Genomic DNA, 12,779 nt, shown 5'->3' on the forward strand with positions numbered 1-12,779 from the left:
GGAGTTCTTTATCTCACTGAAACAGATATGAGAAATAGCGGGGAAAGGAAAACCAAACAGAGACAAAGCTCTCTCTCCGGAATGTATAAAAAGAACCAAATAAGCTATTCAGAGCATGCGGGTAGATGTTTCTTTAATGGAGTGTTAGCAAGGCAATGTTCATCTCTGCTGGCCTGTCTAGGAACAAAATAAAACCAATGTTGTGTCAACAGGGTAATAAGAAAGAACACCAAAGTGTTTTTCTCTGTGTTAAAGAGAAATCAGGCCCATGAAAGCCATGCATATATTTCAGCAGTGACAGCTTGGGCTGGGAAGAAACGCAGCTTACTGTCGTAAGGAGCCTGGGGTTGACAGGGTGGCATACAGCGGAATTGTAAGGAGATACTGCATGTGATTTGGACTGTGCTACCTGAAAACCCTGACACCTTTCACATAGCAACAATGGTAGAATTTGCCCCAGGATGCATAGCAATAACGTGAATCTTTCATAATCCAGTATCAGGCAATGCTGGGCAGTAAATAAGTCTTTCTCCACCAGAGTCTTAAAGATGCATACCCAATGCTTTATGTAAAAAGCTGCTGTGTGGGAATAAAGTCCAAGCACAAAGGGGAAACAGGGAACAAGAGACAAAAAAGCTGAGTTTTAGGAATGGTAATAGACTGGGGCACTTCTCGTTTGGCTTAATGCAGCTTTTAACTTTGCTGTTGGTGCTTAGATAATGTGCTGGCGGCTCTAACTCTGCCAGTGGTCTGCCCGAGGCTTGCTTTGCTTCTTGGGATGGGTATTTGCTGTTGAGGTATCCTCAGCTGAACTGGGTTAGCTCCGGATGCCCCAGAAGAATCGCCTCCTTGGCCTAGCATGAGCTGTCGGACACCTGCTTTAGCCTCCTGACCATAAACCTGTGGATATAAGCCTATGGCATCGGCCTGAATGAGGCAGCAGCCCCATGACAGGGCAGGAGTTAACCCAGGCTGTCACCCCCTGGGGCTCATGCTGAGCATGCTCTTCTTTTTTGTCTTTTTTTCCTTTTTCCTGCTGCTGCACTCAGCCGGGCGGCAGAGCATGGGTAAATCCAGGTGGTAAGGCACGGGATGAGGCAGTGTGTGTGGTGTGAGAGGCTGGGCAGGGCTGGCAGCTGGGAACGTCCTTGCCTGCAGCAGGACTTTCAGGCATTTCTGACCTTCCTCGTAACCCTAGCAAGGACAAGGTGGGAAGCGGGGGAGACATGCTGCCAGGTAGGGTCCTCCACCATGGCCTTCACTCACCAGATTTACCATCACACCTTGACCAGGTGCCACACAACGGATAAAAACGGAGAGAAACGAGCAAACTGGTCATGCGGGACTGTGCGTTTCTGGCAAGGGCTATCAGCCAGGTCCATGCAGGACAGGCCCAGGCTGTTTGTGAAAGTGATGTCACACGCGTAGCATGCACGTCACCCTGTGGTTTGTGTTTTATGCACTGGAACGTGGTTTGTGTTTGTGCACTGGGACACGGTTCGTGTTTTATACACTGGGACGTGGTTCATGTTTTATACACTGGGACGCGCTTCTTGCTTATGTACTGGGATGTGATTTATGTTTATACACTGGAACATGGGTTGTGTTTATGTGGTTATGCCCAGCCCCACTGCCCGGGGCCGCCCCACCACCGAGCACGCCACGACGCCCCCTCCCCTCCCCACCCCGGTGCGTGCCGCCCCCACCGCGCCCCACCCAAAAAAACCAGGCCGCGCGGCGGGGATGGGCATCCCCGTTGCCGTGGCAACCGCGGCCGGCCGGTGTCACGTGCCGGGGGAAAAGCGATATCACGTGATGTTTGGCTGCCGCCGAGCTCCTTCCGGGTCGATGCGGGACGCGGCCGGCGGGCCTGGGTGAGCGGGGCCGGGCGGGGGGGGGGGGGGGGGGAGGAAGAGGAGGAGGAGGAGGAGGAGGAAGAAGGAAAGGAGGGGGGGGGGGAGGAAGGAGGAGGAGGAGGCCGGGGTGAGCCCCCCCCCCCCCCCACCGTGGGGTCCTTGCCCCCAGGCTTGGCTTCCTGCGGGGCTGCAGGGGCCGAGGCTCGTTTTGGGGCAGTTTCTGGCAGTTTTGGGGCCCGGCTGTCCCGCTGCGGTGGCCCGGGAGCCGCCCCGGCCCTGCTTGCCTGCGGCCGTCCCCGTCCAACAGCGCCTCGAAAATAAAGCCTTGGGGTGGTAGCTTAGGCTAAAATGAAGTCTTGGGCTGCCTTCTGGGGGTGTTGGTGCTGGACGAGCGCTCCCCGTGCTTCGTTTCCCACCTGTACGGACCTGTCAGCGTGCAGGGACGGCCTGGATGGCTACAGCCCATGCTGCTTCCACCAAATGTTTATATTCTCTTCCACAAACCCGCTCCCGAGGCGTTCAGGTGGCTCTGGAGCCTACAGACCTGCTCCCAGGCGGCTCTGGAGCCTACGAACCCGCTCCCGCGTGGCTCTGGACAATGCCATTAACGTTATCGTTCTCTTCCAGGGGCTCTTGTGCTCCTGGTTGGCTTCCAGCCCTGCCTCAGAAATATTTCTCGTGTCATCGCCGGTGTCCTCCTTTCTCTTCACCCCCCGGTTGCGGCAGCCCGGTGGGTGGCCCTCGGATCTCCGCCAGCTGTGTGCTCCTCTTCATGGATGCTGTCAGTGTCGCTGGGGCCACAGCCTTCCAGCTGAGCTTAAACATAGTCAACAAAGACTTCTTGTCAACATCTTTTGGAGACCGAGGACATCTCTCGCAGTCTCTGCTGTCACTTAGAAAACCCAGGGTTATTTTAGGATAGGAGCTGTTCTTGCGCCGTCAGTAGGACAACGCTCAGGAATGGGCACCTTGCAAATTACACTGCTCTGCTCTCGTGCAGGCAGCGTTCGTGTGGAATGCGTCACGCTTTCCTTGCGTGTTCGTTGCCCTTAAGTAATGGTAGTGATTCAGAGAAGCCACGTGTGTGACGGGTTATTATGGTTAATGCGAAGTCTGACGAGGAGGGTAGTAGAAAACATAACTGCCCCTGACGTTATCGTCCCCTGGCAATGGCATACTTGCAAAAGTAAAGCTTGAGAAAGACAATGTTTGTAATTCAAAGGTGCTAAACATGGCTGGCATTTGGGGTTTGTTTCAGTTCTGGAATATTTTCGTATTGCAGCTGAAAATGTGATTATTTTTTTTCCCCTAGTTTGATGTCAGAGTGACTTTATCGCGTGGAATTCCCAGCTGGATGTTTGCTCAGCAGATAAGCAGGAATGGAGGAGATAGAAAAGCTGCGTGAAGGACAGAAAGCTTTGTGCGTGGGGGAGTTCTCTGATTTTTGGCCCAGGAGGGCTGCATGTGTGCTTAGAAAGCAGCGGCTGTCTGTCCTACAATACTGAGCTGCAAAACCACTCTGGATTGAGGGCCTGTGAGCCTAAAGCCTTGGCTGGCCATGCAAATTGTGCCTGCCGCATGCCGAGTAGTGTGGCTTTTGAAGTTAAATACCTTGTTCCTGACGCAAACTTTGCTTTCAGGATTTCATTTTCAGTTGTAGCTGCACATTGACCAGGGGCAGGAAGCAGCAAGGTAAGGCTGAGCTGTCGGTTGGCCAAGTTGTTGAGGGCTCAAAAAAGTGTGCTTCTTTTAGATTAGTCAGCCTAATTCTTGCAGTTTGTGTTTGTAGCATGTGAACTGTGTATATTACATAAACATTATAAGAGATGTCTGTCAGCTTGCTTCTTATTATATCGAAGTCTTTTGTGATGGGGGAATTTTATGTAGTATGATCAGGAAGAAATGAAGTAGAGCTTGTTAAGCAGGTGAGTCTCAGCAAGGGGAGCCTGAACCCTAGCTAAATCTTCTTCGTTTAAGATTTTATAGCTGCCATTGCCAGTAATAAGTGTAAGGGAAAGTTGTAAAAGACAGAAATTGTAATCCAACGTTGGTTGCCAACATCATTTTCAGTGTAGTTGTGGTGGCCCCCATGCACACAAAGGTGAGGGTTTCTGGCAGGAGTCCTGCAGGTGCAGGTTTATGTACGTACCTACATGAGCTGAGTTTTGCTGGTGTTCTCAAAATGTAGTTGTGCCGTACTTAGTGAAAACGTTGCTCCAAGTGTTTGCTGTTGGAAACCCGCAGTTGTTCCCTGCGAGTTTCTGCCCTGTGCTGTTAGAGCAGGCGGCTGTGGGTTTCTTCCCCGTGTCCGTGGGAGGTAGCAGGCCCAGTTTCGGAGTGCAAGACCTCTGTGAAATAAGGGTACACTGTGGCTCCCTTTCTTTTACGAGCTTGCCTCCTTTATTATCCAGAATAATCCAAAATGCCAAGCTCAGAGTGCGTGCCGGGAAGTAGGACAGATGAGCTTCGTTCCTGCTGGGGCACAACGGAGTGCCAGCCATCGCGGCGTCCTTGTGCCAAGCACGCTTCCAGCTGACGCTCGATATCTTTCTAGGCAGGTCAGCAGTCCCTGGTATCCCGAGTCCTTTTCCCTGTGCTGTTCCGTTCCGTGGCATGCGTAGATATGAAGGGCAGCTTTATCTTCAAGATCCATTCAGCAGCTGCAAAACCGAGTTGGCAGAACTTACTCTTTGGACTGGCCAAGTGATGTGCTCCTGTGTGCGCGAGAGCCCCGGGTGACACAGCTGCTGTGGTCGAATTAGAAGCCCAGGTTTGCAAGCAGGGCGGAAGGACTGGAGTTCTTGGCAAATGTCAGAGGAGAAGCGATGCTGCTGCTTTTCAGGCCAGGACTTGGTTTGCATGAGGCATTGCTGTCAGTAAGGATGAGACCCCTGAGAGAGATCCTCGGTGATTTTACTCTCAAACTCGAGTACTTCCATGACACCCCGCGGGCCAGCTGATGGAAGTCTTGCTAGCAGAGGCTGTTGCTCTGGGCTGTTTACTGCATTGGCCTGATTTTAAAAAAACAAACCACAAGCTTCTTTGCCTAGTGTCTTTATAAACGAGTAAGGTGCTGTGGATCCTTTTTCCTTTTTTTCCCCATCCAAAAAGCTACGGCTGAAGCCATCACCTTCATTTGGTCTGCCTAGCTGAAAGGCAGGCGCCTCTGGGCTGAGGCCTCTCTGTGTCACTTGGGTGTAATCAGGGCGCATCATAATCAGTCAAAGCAAATGGCTGGGGGTAAGTATTAGTGCCCCAGTCAACAAAAGAGTCATTTTACATCAGGGTGTAAAGATCAAGCCATAACTTCAGCACGCAGCAATTAGGATCCCCAAAACTGATCTTGACTAATGCGCCTGAGTTAGAGAGTAGGGAAGTGACAGGATGAAAATACTCTTTTTGTATTTTGTATTTTCTTTTCTGAAAATACAGCTCTTTGCTCTTCCCCCATCCTTGCCATCCTGCAAGTGTTTGAGAATATATATATAGGAAAATCTCAAAGTCCTCTTGTGAGACTCAGACGTAAAATCTTTTGCGGCTTGGGGTCTGTTGTTATCTCTCTAGTTTTGTTTTTGTTTTTTTAATGTTTTCTTTGCTTTTTCTTTTTTTTGGTCTCCCCCCACAAGTAACATATCACTGTAATCCTAAATTTGGGGCCTGTTAGACTAACCTGCAGGTGAGAAGAATTAAGACAGATGACCCAGCTGGTCACTTTGTGTCCTGTGTTCCCAAAGACCGCTGTTGGAGGTGATGATCGGTTGCTGACTGTTTGTGTGCACTGTTTTCTCTCTTAACTAGAAGTCCAAGAAAGGAGCATGGACCAGCCCAGCGGAAGGAGTTTCATGCAAGTTCTTTGTGAGAAATACAGCCCTGAGAACTTCCCTTATCGTCGTGGTCCTGGGATGGGGGTGCATGTCCCCGCAACTCCGCAGGGTTCACCTATGAAAGGTAGGAGCCTGTGGGGTGTCAGATGGGATCAGTTTCACAGTTGCTGTTGCTTATATTGAAAGGAGAATTGCCCTGAATTGCCTAGAAAAAAAAAAAATCATGCTGTATTATAATGTCTTTGTTACTAGAGAGCTGAGAGACTGTATTCTAACAAAGACAAAGTGGATCTGGTGCCTGAAGTCCTACCACCTTCCTTGTCAGCACAGCAGAATCAGAATCTTTTTGATGAAAAATGGAAATAAGGCCTTGTGTAGCACCAAGTTTTGAGGGCTAGGCAGTCCCTGCTGCGCATTTTTTTCAGCCTAGTGATACTAACCGCTTTATTAGCGGCTGTAGCAACACGCATTTTGGCAGAGATGACTTAACAAATGCAAAAAACTTCATCCAAATGTGAGGTTACTCCGTATTCTAGCAGTATCTCGCAGTCCCATCAGCTTGCATTGATGTCTGCAGGTACAGAGGGAGTCCAGTGCACACAGGACTGGATTTTATGTCAAGCCAAGTGATGAGCTGCAGAATATCCAGCAAGACTGTTTTTGTGACAAGTGGCTCAAGGGAATTTGTGGTTTGCTTTGGCTCTCTTCTCAAGGCATCAACTTCTCTGAGACTGCTTTTGCTGACCTAGTGGAGAAAGGAGCCGTGCTGCTCATGTACGTCCTTCAGCCTTCTAGACTGCAGAATCTATGTTGCTATTTCACGTTCTTTGAACTGGATCAGTTTGACGCCCTTTAGTCTTCCCTCCAGCTCTGATGTTAGCATTTGGTTCTCTGTTTGTGCAGATGACTCTGAGATGCCCATTTATGCCACCAACCTGCCGCTTCTTTGTTTAACCTCTTGCCCATGTTGAGTTGTAAGTCTAGTTTAATTTTCCGTCAGGTCAATTTGTATCATAACCAGCCCCAAAGGGGAAACTAGCCGTGGAAGTTAGCTGGGTGAAATGTACAGTAACTGAGTTTGACAGAGGAGAAAAAGGGGCCTGAGTTCAGCTGAGGATAAAACGTACAGCATGTCACTCAAAATTAACACAAACAGAAAATCAGCCTGATGGAATATTCAGTCAGTGCCCTCTCCCCTGTGTGCCAGCACACACCTACCTGGGTTGTTTAGGTGGGGAAAACAAGGCACATGTTTATAAGTCTTAAAGTGTGATTGAGATCTGACCTGCAAGTACATCACAGCTAGGTCCCGAAGTACAACACTCTCCTTTTAAAAAAGCCTAATGCTGGTGAGCAAAATAAAACTGAAAACTCAGATCACTCCAATTATTGTCTGCTCTTAGAGTCCCTTTCTGTTCATGTAGCTGTCAAGTATTAAAGGGAGAGGAAAAGGGCCATCTTTTTAGGAGAAAGCTTGTTGTTAAATTTTAGCAGATTTTGGTACTCAACAGAGATGAGAGCGCTGTACTGTATGTGAAAGAGAGTAAACCTGATGACTTGCATTGCCTGAATTTGGATTTCTTGGGTTGACATGGTTTCCTGTGACAAATCCATACCTTTTTAGTTTGTCATGGTTTGGCCTCAGCAAATCAAGCCGTGACTGTGCTCTAAGTCCTTGTCTGCGAAATAACTCTAAGAATGTTTACCTGCATGAGGAGAGACTAAAGTGAAACTGAAGCAGAAACGTAAGAGGCAGAGCAGAGACCTAAGCTTTTCCAGGCTCTTCTAGATAGTTGAAAAGGAAGAGCTTAAAAAAGAAATGTTTAAATATATCCTTGCCCAAAGTGGGCTAAGTACAGGAGGATAAGGAAGTCTGACCCCGTGCAGCTAACAGTCCGGCTAGTTCTGTATCCTATCTGCAGCAGCAGGTGCCTGAGGAAGAGCATAAGTTCTGGCGAGAACTGATACGAGGCTGACTGTAAACTACAAGGGACTGGTCTGTCCCTGCTGCTCTGCTGTGGACAGAAATGCATGTAGTAACTGAAGAGCATCAGTCCTGCTGGTGGTATGGCGTGTTTAGATGCAAGAAGGCTTCCTGGTTTATGTCAGCCACTTGTCATAACATCCGTATTTATCCCAATTTCTCTTAAATGTATGTAAATTGTGGAATTTCTGATGGATCCTTTTGTTTGCTGAATTTCACACTTATCTCGGTTGCACTTGAGGTGAAGGTGTTGTGATCAGTAACTAAGAAATGTGATGCTGACCATAGGGCATCTTTTTTCTTCTACCCTCTTTCAGATCGTCTCAACCTTCCAAGTGTGCTAGTACTGAACAGCTGTGGCATCACCTGTGCAGGAGATGAGAACGAAATCGCCGCCTTCTGTGCTCATGTGTCTGAACTAGATCTTTCTGACAATAAACTGGAAGACTGGCATGAGGTAAAATGGTTACATGTGCGTCTTTCTGAATAGCTTTGATAACTACTGTTATGACAGCAAATGCATCACAGGTTATAGGAGTACTTCATTCATATAAAGGAGTTAAATTTCTGTTTATTTTGTGGGTTCTTTCTATCATCTATGAAGATGATGCTTATTTACTTTGACAACTTACAGAGCCATAAACTTGATGAATTTAATCCATTTGGGCACTTGACTCCATTTGCCTCATGACTTATGATCTTGGCCTGTGGGTGACAAATATATATTTTTTATCGTGCAAAGCACTGGAGCTGGCATTTCAAAAGTCAAGAGGTTAATGAGCAGTGTGGGTTTTTAACAGAGTAAGAACCAAGGAGATCTGAGGAATGGGAATTGGTTCCTAGCTTTGCCACTGATTCTGTGATGCTGGGCAAGGTATTTATTTATTCTCTCTCCTCTTTTGCTTTGGCATCTGCAAAACAGGTTTAATAACATTTATATCAAAGGACATTTATGAAGCCTCATTAATTAATGCTAAATGCTGTATTAAAATGCTCTGAAGTGCTTGGCTGGAATATGCTTGATAAATGCAATGTAACATGAGTAAAATAATCGCAGTCTGTTGTTCCTTATTGGCTTACGTTCTGCTTCTGTGTCAGTGTTTATCCTTTAAAATAAAGAATAGAAAAAAAAAAAAGGAAAAAATAGAAAAAAGGACAATAGAAAAAAATGAGAAATGGGGAAAAAAAAGGATGAGCAATGTAAAGTATCACAAGTTTCTGTCCTGTTAAGCTCCTGTGTCTTTAAATGGGTAGCAAACACAGTCTGCGGAAATGTTGCTGCTCTGACACAGAGGTTGCCAGAATTGGGATAGAATCGTAGAATATCCTGAGGTGGAAGGAACCCACGGGGATCACTAAGTCCTACTCCTGACTCCACACAGGACCACCCAAAAATCAGACCATGTGTCTGAGAGCCTTGTCCAAATGCTTCTTGAGCTCCATCAGGCTTGAGGCCATGCCCACTGCCCTGGGAGCCTGTCCCAGTGCCCGACCACCTCTGGGTGCAGAACCTTTCCCTAACACCCAGCCTGACCCTCCCCTGTCCCAGCTCCATGCCGTTCCCTCGGGTCCTGTCACTGTCCCCAGGGAGCAGAGCTCAGCACCTGCCCCTCTGCTCCCCTCGTGAGGGAGCTGCAGGCCGCCATGAGGCCTCCCCTCGGCCTGGGCTCTGGGCTGAACAACCCAAGGGACCTCAGCTGCTCACCTTGCCCTCTAGGCCCTTCACTATCTTTGCTGCCCTCCTTCAGACCTTCAGACACTGTAATAGTTTTATGTCCCTGTTAACTTGTGCCAAAACTACAGGCAGTGAGGTTAGGCTGTGTGATAAGGCTGGTGCCTCCTGACTTGTTTTACTGTGACCCCCAAAAGCCTCCCACAGCAATGAGGTGCTGCTTCCCTGCTCCCTGTTCTGCCTCTCACCCTTGGTGTGGCTGGCCTTGTGTCCGGTGAGCAGCTGGGGTCACACACAAGCTGCATGCCCCGCACCCTGCTGTTTGTTCACTCTTTAGGCTGTCCCTGGACAGCACAAGTTGATGGTTTCTGCACGAACTGCGGAAAAGCAGGAAATGAAAGGTTTTCCATGTTCTTTGTCCCCTTCCTCTGAGACGGGATTAGGTTTTCTTAACCTGTCTCCAGCAGATAAATATCTAAGTGGCTCTTAAAAACTGCTGGTGATAGGGATTCCAGACCCCCAGGTAGCCTGTTCCCATGCTTAGCTAATAGCTTCGTAGTCCAAACCACGTAACTTAAGTCTCCCATGCTGCAAATTAAGACAATCGCTCGCTGCCCTGTGCTCAGCAGACACGGAGGAGCATTTGACGCTGTTGCCTTCTTGACAGCCCTTTATACCCACAAAGGGTATAAACGCTTTCCTGTCTCCTTTTCCAATTTTAGGATAACATTGAAAAAAATCCAGTTAGTCCTTCCTTTGTTTTCAGGCCATTTCTTTCTAAATCCTGTATTGTTTTTCTTGCTGTGATGTCCTTCCAGTTTGTCTACTTTGTTATTAAAGCATAGAGCCCAAAGCATGACCTCACCTGAGCTAAGGCTTCATTAGTGCAAAGCGAGGCAGGGTAATTGCCTCCAGCATCACGTACGTAATGCATGAATTAAAGCTTTGCAAGAGACAACTATTCTTTGCTAGCATCTGGGCCCTATTGTATGCCTGCGTGTCACGGTCTTCCCAAATCTCCTCCCATCCCAATCGCTTTGTGGAGTGGAGCTCTCTAGCCAGGTGTTTTGTGACCCCTAAGTGTTTTCTCAGTGGATGCCTTTTCCCAACTCTGACTGTCCTTGAACTGCACTTCCATCTTCTGGCTTTCAGGAGGCTTTGCTTCGGCCTCTGGTCTTGTACTGCAACGTGACAGGAGCCCTCCCACCTTAGCATCATCCACGGATTAAGAAAACACATAGCGTTCAATTGTTCTGCCAGCTGACAACATAACGAGCAGTATTCTGCTAGAGAATGCCCTCGGTATGTCTGCTAGTTCTGTATTGAACTCGTAACTGGGAGTGATATTCCAGGGGCTGTAAGTCCCCAGTTTGCCTATGTGACGGGCATGCAGAGGGCAGCAGACGCTGTCGTTCCATTAGGTGACTTGTCACTGAATCAGTTACCCAGCCGAGGAGGAAAATTAGATTGACGTGATGTGTTCTTTACAAATTGGTGCTGCCTGGCCGTTCTGGTCACTGAATCATTTTTAGGTGGCCACAAATTGATCATTTAAATAACCTCTTCTGGTATCTTTCTGGGTATTGGCAGTATCTAGGTCAGCACCTGTCCCTATCACACGATCCATTATGTATCCTGCATTCCAGCTCCGTACCTCGCTGCCTCTGGTTTTTCCTTTTCTGCATCTTTCTTCCTTACCTCTCTGCTACCGTGCCCTCAGGTACACGGCTGTTACATGCAGAAAGTAGCCCCAAGCATTGGTACCTAACATTTGGATTGATTGTAAGAAAGCTGCTGTTTTCAGGGTAATGGGATCAAATAAGGAATTCATCGTGTGTGTACAATGAGCTTCCATCTCTCGCAGTGGGCAAAACAGGGAGAGCTGTGGCTAGTGGGGAGCAGTGGAAAGGTGAGTGGAAAGTGAAAAAGTGATTAGCGACGGCCACAAACTCAAGGGATGTGCCCGTGGCCACCCTGCCAAAAGAGGGGTGCGGCAGCTTCCTGAGCTGCTGGCTCCTGTTGTGTGCTGCTCCTCGAGCGTGGTGCTCAGGTGGATTTTATGACCTCTCCCAAGAGACTTGCTTTCTCTTATCAAGCTGCTCAGAGAGTGTAATTAAATGAACTGTTGAGGTGAATGAGCAATTAACCAATCAATCTAGATCAGTGAATAGCTGGAGTATGAATTGCAGGTAGTTGTCCAAAAGCCTTATTCCCCCCCCGCCCCATATAATTTCCTTGACTCGTGGTCATTCCGGAGGGTCTCCTTTTGGAAATGGGATATTATTGCTCGAGGTCCGATTACTGCCTGATACGCATTTCTTTCTTTCTCTTTTTTTTTTTTCTTCCCTCCCCACTTAGGTCAGTAAAATTGTGTCCAACGTTCCCCACTTGGAGTTTCTAAACTTGAGTTCCAACCCTCTCAGTTTGTCCGTTTTAGAGAGAAGGTGTGCTGGGTCTTTCGCTGGTGTTCGCAAGCTTGTGCTCAACAACAGCAAAGCTTCCTGGGAAACAGTCCACACAATCCTGCAGGAATTACCAGAGTAAGCACGGGGAGCTGGGCCTGGAAAGGGGCACTCACTGCACGCCGGTCGAGGCTGTTTTATCAAATCATGTGGAGAGGGGCGTGGGGAAGCAAGCGTGATCGCTAATGAAAACAGAATTTCTTTGGGAACTTGGGAACAGGCCAGTGTCATAAAAGCTGAACTTGTGCGGTGGTGCAAAGCCCACCAAGGCTTCTCCTCCAAACCTAAAGACTGGTGTTGAGAGGTCGCTAATGATGCCGACAATGGGGGAGGCGCCACGCTTGCTTGTGAGTCACTGCCGACTGAATGGCACAGCGCGTACCTGTACTAATAGCTTTTGAATGGGATCGAAATCCGAGGGTCTGGCCACTTGTCAAGTAATATTTCATCGTGCTTTGCTGTGCAAATGTGTTCGTTTCTGTGGTTTGGCCACGGTCCACCTTAGCAATGGCAGTCAGCTTCGCCAGACGTCCTCGGTGGCTTTAGCTTGATATCAGATTCCTCTTCTTACAGCTTTGTAAGGGGAGATGATGGCAGCAGTACATCCCCCGTGACCAGCATATGCTTAACTGGGATTAGGGGAGGCAGTTTAGTTGTCTGAAAAGTTAGCGGGACCTATTTTTTCTTTCTTAAATGGGAGTCTTTGGCAAAACCAGTGATGTGGGGACACAGGATCAGCTATACAGTATAAAAGCACCTTTTAAAATTAAGTGGTGAGCACTGAGTGTAGGTACCAATCACTAATGGAGCTAGGTTGGTGGCTTGTTGGGCACGAATGTGGAACACTCTCCCAAACAATCTGTTACACAAATAATACCAATAAAAGTATTTGGTGGGCCAGGGGGACACGTAGAGCTATTTTTCATCTGCGGAGGAAGCTTACAGATAGGAGCAGAACAGAGATGTAGTTGAAATGCTCCA

At 48.2% G+C, this 12,779-nt stretch overlaps 1 protein-coding gene across 5 annotated transcripts in view; it reads left to right on the plus strand.

The window, feature by feature from the left end:
- The first annotated feature begins 1,760 nt into the window (after positions 1–1,760).
- Positions 1,761–12,779, plus strand: part of LOC121058546 (tubulin-specific chaperone cofactor E-like protein) — a 52,541-nt gene continuing 41,522 nt past the window's right edge. Inside the window, exons 1-4 of one of the 5 annotated variants that reach the window (XM_040534228.1) lie at positions 1,761–1,874; positions 5,655–5,804; positions 7,982–8,121; positions 11,695–11,876. In XM_040534228.1, coding sequence (XP_040390162.1) covers positions 5,672–5,804; positions 7,982–8,121; positions 11,695–11,876 — 455 coding nt within the window. In that variant the 5' untranslated portion in view covers positions 1,761–1,874; positions 5,655–5,671. Of the gene's footprint in view, positions 1,875–2,030; positions 3,549–3,583; positions 5,533–5,654; positions 5,805–7,981; positions 8,122–11,694; positions 11,877–12,779 lie in introns of those variants that run through there. The other 4 variants (XM_040534224.1, XM_040534226.1, XM_040534225.1 and 1 more) reach the window with 4 other exon arrangements.

Source organism: Cygnus olor, chromosome 22, assembly GCF_009769625.2.
Source record: "Cygnus olor isolate bCygOlo1 chromosome 22, bCygOlo1.pri.v2, whole genome shotgun sequence".
Taxonomy (NCBI): domain Eukaryota; kingdom Metazoa; phylum Chordata; class Aves; order Anseriformes; family Anatidae; genus Cygnus; species Cygnus olor.